We start from the raw sequence: 9,554 nt of genomic DNA, 5'->3' as shown, positions 1-9,554 counted from the left end.
ATCCACAGGTGAAGTAAAAGTATACCGCAGCGTACCTGTACCTACCAGTAGATGACACTTTCAATCTTAAAACACCCCGGAGTCATCTATTGGACATTCGCGTGTCGAGTACCTACTAGGGATGTACCGACTAGTCGCCGACTAGTCGGGAAAGCCGACTATCCGGCCACATTTGTAGTCGGCGATTAGTCGGCGACTAGTCGGCAAAAAGGGCCGATTAGTCGGCACTTCATTAGTGATAGAAAAACAGTACAAAATTAAATTGTCAGCTGAAAATTATGGTTGTATTATGTAGCTATTAGTAATTCCTTTTTTTCTCAAAACAACAAATATCTGTTATCACCACAGAAATAAATTTCCTACCTAGGATTATCGACTTCATAGGCAGGATCACTACCCACTAAGCCAAACCAGTTGTTAAAAATGGAAAATGTATATAAATATTGTCATGAACCTTTGCACATCTGTAAAAAATCATGAAAAGCGCGAACGAAGGACCAAAAATGACATTCAAAATGTGAATTTATCGAAAATTATGTTCTGGCCGACTAGCCGACTAGTCGGCCGACTAATCGGCCACCCAAGTGCCGACTAGTCGGTAGTCGGCCTAGTCGGCCAAATCAATAGTCGGTACATCCCTAGTACCTACTGGTTCTTTTACCTTTGTACACAGAAGTACTATTACAAAATCTATATTTATTACGATTGTATTTGAAATATTGACATGTAATTTATTTATTACTAATAAAATGATTATGAATTCTATATAAGTCAACGTTAGTCTGTCTGCCGGCGTATTATGGTTCCAATTGTATCACTTATCCACGTGGATATGACAACTGTCACCCTCACACTGACATACTTGCCAAATCGTGACGGATGCTTTATCTACATATCAATATATAAGTGATAAAATTGGAAACATAATCCGCCGGGCTGGACTTCGTATAAACATTGTTTATTTTATTTTTTTATTAGGGTTCCGTACCAAAAAGGTACAACAGGAACCCTTATGGTGCGACTCTGTCCGTCTGTCTGTCCGTCTGTCACATTCCTAAATATCTCGAGAACTACTAATGCTATCAACTTGAAATTTGGAATAGTTGTGAACATTGTAAACCTCTACAAATAGAAAGTATAATTTTATTAAATATATTAATTTTAATTGTAGAAAATGGCCAAAATGAAAGGGGGGCAAACTGTAAATTTCAAGTTACTAGGTCAAGTGGGGTATCGTTGGAAAGAGCTTAAATTGAACGTAAATAAACAATTTTTTATAATTTTTTTGTTGTGGAAAAAAACAGAATTTTGAAGGAAAATGTAAAAAAAAATACCGTTCCCCCCCCTTATCTCCGAAGTTTACCAACGAAAAATTATGAAAATTTTAGGAAACATTGGTTTTATGCTATATATTACAGGAAAAATATAATCGTGTTTGTATTTTGAATACTTTTTTTTAATTCACAAAAAACTTTTCAGATTTTTACTTTCAATTTACCCACCCTTGCGGATGTATATCGTACTTAAAATTAATACGAGATGTTACGTAAGCCATCTTCTGTCCAATAAAGTAAAAACTGTTTAAATCGGTTAACATTTTAAAGAATTATCCCTGAAAAACCAAGTCGCGCAAATTAGTTAGCAAATTGACCGGGAGATGGCGCTATACACTATAATACTCATTAGTGCCTATACTTTTGTCTTCTAGTCAAGTCATTAGAGTTATATGAAAATATGAGATTATTTTTACTAGGTAGTTTGAAAGAAAGTTTGTACGGAACCCTCGGTGGGCGAGTCCGACTCGCACTTGGCCGGTTTTTTAAATATAGCAACAATTTTTACAGGTTAATCCTAATACAATAGTGCCTAAACTTAAATTATCCTTACATCTAGTTAACTAAAATGTTTTATACAATCATATGCTAATATTATACACAAAATATCAAAATTTTTAAAGTCCAATAAACAGTACCTAAATACATTATTTTTTTATTTCATTCTCATTCTCATTATTACACATACACATTATTACACAATACACATAAACATATTTTTGTCAATTCCCCTATGGGGCAATAAAAAAGGTCTGTCTTGTCGGCAACGAGATTCAGTATGTGCAAGGCACGGCTGAAAGGTGCTTTACGAAGTAGGTTCGTCCTACCGGTTACCTCTGCCAGCAGGCGCGGTAGTCTTCGCCGCTCGGTGTACCGGTCAGGCACGCACAACTTAATGTTCTGCAAAATGTACGGGTTGCAGACACTACCACGGAGAATCCGAAGCAAGTAACACGCAAGAGCTAGATTCCTAGGGGTTTCTAATTTGTCGTAACCGACCATGCCAATTACAAATAGAGGGTACATCAGCGGATAAAAAGGATACAATCCATACAATTTCCAGTATAAAGGGTCAAACAGATTTTAATGTATGGGTAATTGGTTATATCTCACCTGTCATTACAAAAGTTAAGAAAATCTAGTGGTAATTTTTAGACGACATTCTAATGACGGGAAACATTTTTTTAGTTCTTGACACTCAAATAGGAAAAACGGGATACGAATGTAGTACCAGAGTCGTTAACTTTTATAATATTGTCCACAGAAGTGACGTTTTTACTAAATCTTTTTGACCCATAAGTACCTGGTAAACTTATTCTGTATCCTTTCTATCAGGATGTTGTACATTGATTAGTGTTAATACGAAGACTCTGAACTCTTCTTAAGTTTTGATTACATATTTTTCCGACGTAACTATTAAATAAAACATAAAACATATTTATTCAACTTTACAAATTCATATTCATAAACACAACATTGAGTTATTCAAGTGTCTTCAACCCCAATACCTTACTTTCCTACGATTTATGATTACAGAGTCATGGCAATTAGACAGTCGAGCTATTTGCTGTGAACGGCCGCGCAACGAGGGGGGGGGGTTGTTTTTTTATGGCGGATCACCCTCGGGTTTTGGATATTTGCTCTAATCTGTCGTTAAGGTAGTGCCTTTTGTGTGAACTTTGGTTGAGCGCTTGTTGCAATAAATAATCATATTATTACGACGACCTGTCTGGCCTAGCGCGTAGAGATGGGTAACTACCCAGGTAAATACCCGACGGTGGGTATTTACCTACCCGCGGGTAAATACGCCTAACCCCCGGGTTTTGGATGCTTGCTCTAATCTGTCGTTAAGGTAGTGCCTTTTGTGTGAACTTTGGTTGAGCGCTTGTTGCAATAAATAATCATATTATTACGACGACCTGTCTGGCCTAGCGCGTAGAGATGGGTAACTACCCAGGTAAATACCCGACGGTGGGTATTTACCTACCCGCGGGTAAATACGCCTAACCCCCGGGTTTTGGATGCTTGCTCTAATCTGTCGTTAAGGTAGTGCCTTTTGTGTGAACTTTGGTTGAGCGCTTGTTGCAATAAATAATCATATTATTACGACGACCTGTCTGGCCTAGCGCGTAGAGATGGGTAACTACCCAGGTAAATACCCGACGGTGGGTATTTACCTACCCGCGGGTAAATACGCCTAACCCCACCACAACCCCCTCCAACCAGTACTAGGAAGTTTATCTTTATGGTATAAATACGACTATTTAATGCAATCTAAAAAGCACACATAAACATATTTTTTTAATTATTTTAAAAAATATACATTAAAACTTCTGTAATCTTTATTGTATATTTGACTGAACAGTTTCGTTTTGAATTGTGTATAATAATTACAACCACTAACTTAGTATTTATCTCCATTTTAACACAAATCAGCATGTGCAACATGAAATGAATCTACCCGTCAATTTGGGTAGATACGGGTAAATACCGGGTAGATAGGTATTTACCGGGTAAATACCTGGGTAGATTGGGTATTTACCCACGACCCATCTCTAAGCGCGTAGTGACCCTGCCTTCTAAACCGCGATCCCAGGGGGCCGATTTTTTAATCTCGACCATTTGATTTCGTGAAATTCGTTCAATAATATCTCCACTACTAGCGATTTAAATTACAAACAGACTCGAAAACGAGTGGTCATTACTAGTTTTAACTTTACTAGCCGTCCTTTTTGAAAAATAGCATTACGCCGTTTTACACAGACTTTCGAACGGCGAATTCGTGCGTTCGAAATTCAAAAAGCGATCCCCAGGTTCGAATCCCGGTAAGGTACATTTATTTGTGTGATGAGCACAGAAAATATATTTGTTCTTGAGTCATGGACGTTTTCTATGTATATAAGTGTACATTTGTCTATACATATAAGTGTCGCCTAGCACCCATAGTACAAGCTTTGCTTAGTTTGGGGCTAGGTTGATCTGTGTAAGGTGTCCTCCAATTTTTTTTATATTATTATTTTTATTGAGGTATACTTGAGGTACTTTAGTTGCTTATTATTTTTAAGTGAATGTATCGTAGATAGAGTCAGCATCGATTGTATTCGGATTATTTCCGATATCATACCGTATAAGTAGGTACTTAATACGGGAATAACGAATTTGATTAATACAATTATTAATTAATAAAATTACGTCGATGTCAAGTAAAACGATTATTATTAATCATACCGAGTATTTCACAACACGAGAATTCAATTTTCTCGTTATTTGTTAAAATTTTACGTCAATATCTAATACAAAACACATGTTTATTTTATAATTACATATATAGATTAATTTCGAATTCATATTCATATTCATATTATTTTGTTTGCTATAATTGCATATATACTGTATAATATCGGACAAATAGGACTAGAAAACAATATAGGTAACAATATATTCATCACTACATTACGTACGAGTTCCTACAAATGGTAATATAATCCATTACATTCTGTTTAATACAAAACATATAAAGTGTAAGCTTAGCTTAAGTATTTTTAGTTGTAGCAACATAATTTGTAGTTGCCTTATGTTTGCATCTGGCAACTCTCTCGCTTCTTCCGCGATCCAACCCGACGACATTGTACGCGACCACTTAATGTAACTTTAATTGTTTAAAAAGTTAATAAAACGTAATTTAAATTCAAAAAGCGCATTTGTTTTCTCCATGCGCAAGTGGTCCTTCGAAAAAGTGAAAAAGTCGACCAGTGTTTCGATATTTCAGCAAAAGTGAGTTCGCGGCAAGTACGTCTGCGTGCTAGCCGGCCGTCTATAACGGCTGGTAAATTCGTCGTGGTTGTGCCTGGGCTGGCGCTGCTGGCCTGTAACTTCGTTCTATCTATAATAGAACGAAAATCGCACACGGATGGGAGAGCAAATCATCATCAAAAACCGCAAGTAACTCGGTATAAGTCGAACTTTTCGACCACCGGCATTCTCCATTTTTCTATACAAAGTGAAGTTTGTGCGATCCGCAGCCATCTTGCGGAACTTCGGAGCGGTTACTTGTCATCTGTCATTGGTGTCATCTGTCACATTGACATTGACGTTCCAGACCAAAACAAAGTTTATTAGTGTCTCGTGCGTTGTTTTTCAAGTGTTTGTGCATTAATTATCAGTGAAAAATGTCTACCGAAACGGAAACTTTAAAAAAACTACGAGTAAAGAGGTCTCAGTGTAAGGGAACAATCACTAGAATTGAGAATTTTGTACAAGACCCCGTAAGTTTAGCTGCCGCGAGCGCCGACATTCTTGAGGCGCGCAAGGAAAAGTTAATTTCAACACTCAAAGATTATGAGAAGGTCCAGATGGACATACTAGGCATCGATGAAGGAGACAGCGAACAGGTGGGAGATATTGAAGATAAATATTATTCAATATTAGCCAAAATTAATAGTTCTCTTAAAATGTTGAATACCAAAGTAACTTCAGAGTGCCACAATGCTTCTACTTGCAAGTTACCAACAATTGAAATACCATTCTATGATGGCAAAGACTTCACCAAGTTTAAACCCTTTTTTGACTTGTTTTCTGCTGTAATTGATAACAATAACTCATTGAGTGATGTGCAGAAACTTTTCTATTTGAGAAAGTACTTGCAAGAAGATGCATTGGCAGTAATAGTAAATCTGCCTTTAGTAAATGAATCTTATAAAGAAGCAATACACTTGTTAAAAAGGAGATTTGATAACAAAGCTAGATTAATAGCAAATCATATAAGTATATTGTTGGATATTCCTACAATGCAAAAGGGCACAGCGATCTCCATACGAACATTTGTTTCCCAAATAAATCAACAAATCCATGCTCTAAAAAATTTAGAAGAACCCGTTGATAAATGGGACATGCTTTTAATTTCAATCTTGACACGCAAATTGGATCAATTTACAAATCGGGCTTATCAATTAGACCGAGATTTAGACACCATGCCTACTATGGCTAGTTTCATTGAGTATTTGGAGAAGCGTGCTATAGCGCTTGAAGATAGTCAACAAAATAAACATAGTACCTGCTATGAAGGTACTAACAAACATTTCAATATTAAAAGCACTTGCTATGAAGGTGTTCATAAATCAATACCTAAGGTAACAAATGTGGCATCGAAATCGCTGCCGCCCTGTAGGTATTGTGAAAATAAAGACCATCAGATATATAACTGTCACATATTCAAAATGCTACCTGTTGCTCAGAGGCAATCTTATGTAAAAGAGAAACACATGTGTGATGTGTGTCTTAACAATCATGAAGGGAAATGTAAATTTACATTTAAATGTAAAATATGTAAACAGGGCCACAACACATTGCTGCACCAGGAGCGCAATGTAAGTGTGGACAAGCCCACAATTGTTGATGTCAGTGCGCACCCACCATCACCAGATGCTGGTGAGTTTGAAATTGCAGTAAACACTGTTTTAAATTGTGTGTCCGATAGTGGTGTTTTGTTGCCTACCATAAAGGTCACATTATTAAGTCAAAACAATGAAAAGGTAGTATGCAAGGCATTACTTGACACTGCATCTCAAGGCAGTTTTATAAGATCAGATTTAGTAAGTAGACTTGGCTTAAAGCCCATAATTGAACCAAACAATATTATTGGTTTCCGAAAACAAGTATGTAAGGTGAATGAGTATGTAATTCTGACTCTTCACTCTTGTAAAAATAATGTAAAAATAATTTTAAAATGCCACATTAGTGATGAAATTACTTCTGAACTGCCACAAAGATCACTAGATCTATCTAGCTATCACATTCCAAAAAATATAACTTTAGCCGATGACACATTTTACATCAGGAATGACATTCCTATCTTACTCGCAGCAAATATCTATTTTAAAATATTGTTGCAGGGTTGCATAAAAACTGAAAATGGACCCGTATTCCAGAATACCATATTAGGATATATTGTTGGAGGAAGTATTCCTGAAAAAGGTAATACATGTAACATTGTAACAAATTTAGTTAATATATCTGATGGTGAAAAGTTGATAAATGTAATGGAGCAATTTTGGCTCTCTGAAAAACTTCCTGAAGTGGAAAAATCCACAAATGATGAATTTGGGAAGGCTGAAAAAATATTTCAGGATTCTGTATCAGTAAAAGACGATAGATTTTATGTTGATATGCCTTTAGCTTTCCCGATGGAAAACTTAAACTTGGGTGACTCATTTTCGGTTGCCTATAATAGATTCATAATGTTAGAAAAAAGGTTACAAAAAGATCCTTTGCTGTTTGAACAATATAAAAAATTTATTGACCTATATCTGGAATTAGGACATGCAAGGACAGTTGATATTGAAAGTTATGACTTAAATGGTCCTGTGTTTTTTCTAGGACACCACTGCGTGTTTAATCCCTCGAGTCGCACCTCACACCATCGTGTGGTCTTTGACGGGTCAATGAGATCTAGAAATGGGACATCGTTGAATCAAGTCATGCTGAATGGGCCTGTTGTACAGAGTGAGCTTTTTGATATTCTTATTTTGTTCAGGACTTATCCATATATTTTAACATGTGACATTCAAAAAATGTTTCGCAATGTTTTTATAAATGAACATCAACGCGGACTTCAAAACATTTTATGGCGCGATTCGCCTAAAGACCCTATCAACTGCTTGCAGCTCCAGACTGTTACATACGGCTTGAAATCAAGCACATTTTTAGCTACAAGAGTTCTCAATGAACTAGCAAATATGCATAAGGATCAGTTCCCTTTGGCCGCACAGGCAATTTATAAAAATACATTTGTTGATGATGTGCTGACTGGTGCTGATGATGTAGAGACGCTTCAGGAGCTGAAAAATCAAATTGTAGAGCTTCTAAAATTAGGTAGTTTCTCATTACATAAATGGTGCTCGAACGATTCTTCATTAATAGCTGATATACCAGTTGAGCACAGACAAATTGACAGTGTGGAGATCGGTCAAAATGACACTGTGAAGACTCTAGGTCTCACACTCCAAATTAATTCTGATAAATTGACTTTCTCTTGCCCTGCAATTGATGAAGCAACAATGCTCAACACAAAAAGAAAAATTCTCAGTTTTATAGGGAAAATGTTTGACCCACTTGGTTTAATAGGCCCAGTAATTGTGGTGGCCAAATTATTCATGCAAGAACTCCATAGCTCTTTGCCTAAAGATTGGGACTCTACAATCCCAAACGAACTGTTTCAGCACTGGTCTAAGTTTCTGAACAATTTAAAACAAATGGGTCAAATTAAAATAGATAGATGTGTAAAATTTAACTTAGTATCTCATGTAGAGTTAATAGGATATGCCGATGCATCCATAAAAGCCTTCGGAGGCTGTCTCTACTTAAGAGTCTTTATGACTGACGGCTCAGTTAGAGTGAACCTATTATGTTCGAAATCACGAGTGTCATCACTGAGCAAATCTCATACTATTCCTCAATTGGAGCTCTCTGCTGCTCTACTTTTAGCACAATTGTCAAGTAGAGTCAGTAACATTTTAAATGATCGAGTATCTCATAAAGTATTTCTCTATAGTGATTCCCAAATTGTTTTGTGGTGGATCAAGACAGAAGCAGCAAAGAGTACTGTATATGTAAAAAATAGAGTCAAGCAAATTGTAGAGCTAACTAAAAAATCACAGTGGTTATATGTTAGATCAAAAGATAATCCTGCTGATCTTTTATCAAGGGGAATTGAACCTCACAGGCTGCAGGAGTGTCATCTGTGGTGGCATGGTTCACCTAGTCTTAGCGATGTGAGCTATTCACATACAAATTCAGAAGAATTTAATTATGAAAATATTGAAAATATTATGCCTTTTACAGACTCGCATGAGACAGTCAGTGCACCTTCTGAAAATGTAAAGGGAATCTTGTGCCATGCTACAAATGTAGAGCCCCTAGATTTATTAAACAAATATTCTAATATAAATAAACTTCAAAGGGTGGTAGCTATTATTTATAGATTTTATAATAACTGCTTGAACAAAAATAATAAAATAACAAGCAGCTACTTAACTGCAAATGAATTGCGTGACTCTATGTTGAAAATTGTACGTTGTACTCAGGTAGAGCATTTAAGTAAAGAATTAGTCTTGCTCTCCAAAAATAAGCCTGTGACAATTAGCGATCAAATAGTATTTTTAGATAAATACAATGTCATTAGGGCTGTGGGAAGACTGCAAAATGCAGACAACTTGCCTTATG

General features: G+C 36.3%; 1 protein-coding gene across 2 annotated transcripts; it reads left to right on the top strand.

Annotated features, from left to right (window-relative positions):
• The first annotated feature begins 4,926 nt into the window (after positions 1-4,926).
• LOC125235442 lies at positions 4,927-8,471 on the top strand. Of its 2 annotated transcripts, XR_007178086.1 has the most exons (4): positions 4,928-5,725; positions 6,668-6,761; positions 7,226-7,307; positions 7,710-8,471. XR_007178086.1 is itself a non-coding variant. In XM_048142009.1 (3 exons), the coding sequence occupies exons 1-3, from the start codon at positions 5,504-5,506 to the stop codon at positions 7,240-7,242; spliced, it is 333 nt and encodes a 110-aa protein (XP_047997966.1). In that variant the 5' UTR covers positions 4,927-5,503; the 3' UTR covers positions 7,243-8,471. The 2 variants fall into 2 exon arrangements, 1 of the variants encoding a protein (XP_047997966.1); XM_048142009.1 differs by having other exon boundaries at positions 4,927-5,725; positions 7,226-8,471.
• Positions 8,472-9,554: the final 1,083 nt, after the last annotated feature.

This window comes from Leguminivora glycinivorella, chromosome 17, assembly GCF_023078275.1.
Source record: "Leguminivora glycinivorella isolate SPB_JAAS2020 chromosome 17, LegGlyc_1.1, whole genome shotgun sequence".
NCBI classification, from domain to species: domain Eukaryota; kingdom Metazoa; phylum Arthropoda; class Insecta; order Lepidoptera; family Tortricidae; genus Leguminivora; species Leguminivora glycinivorella.
Note: the sequence above shows the minus strand (reverse complement) of the source record. Positions and strands in the feature narration are given on the sequence as shown.

Excerpts from the sequence above, each read along its gene's own strand:
- LOC125235442 (XM_048142009.1), top strand. The coding sequence starts at position 5,504 with ATGTCTACCGAAACGGAAACTTTAAAAAAACTACGAGTAAAGAGGTCT. Across the intron at positions 5,726-6,667 it reads ATGAAGGAGACAGCGAACAG|GGCCACAACACATTGCTGCA; the intron begins GTGGGAGATATT and ends ATATGTAAACAG.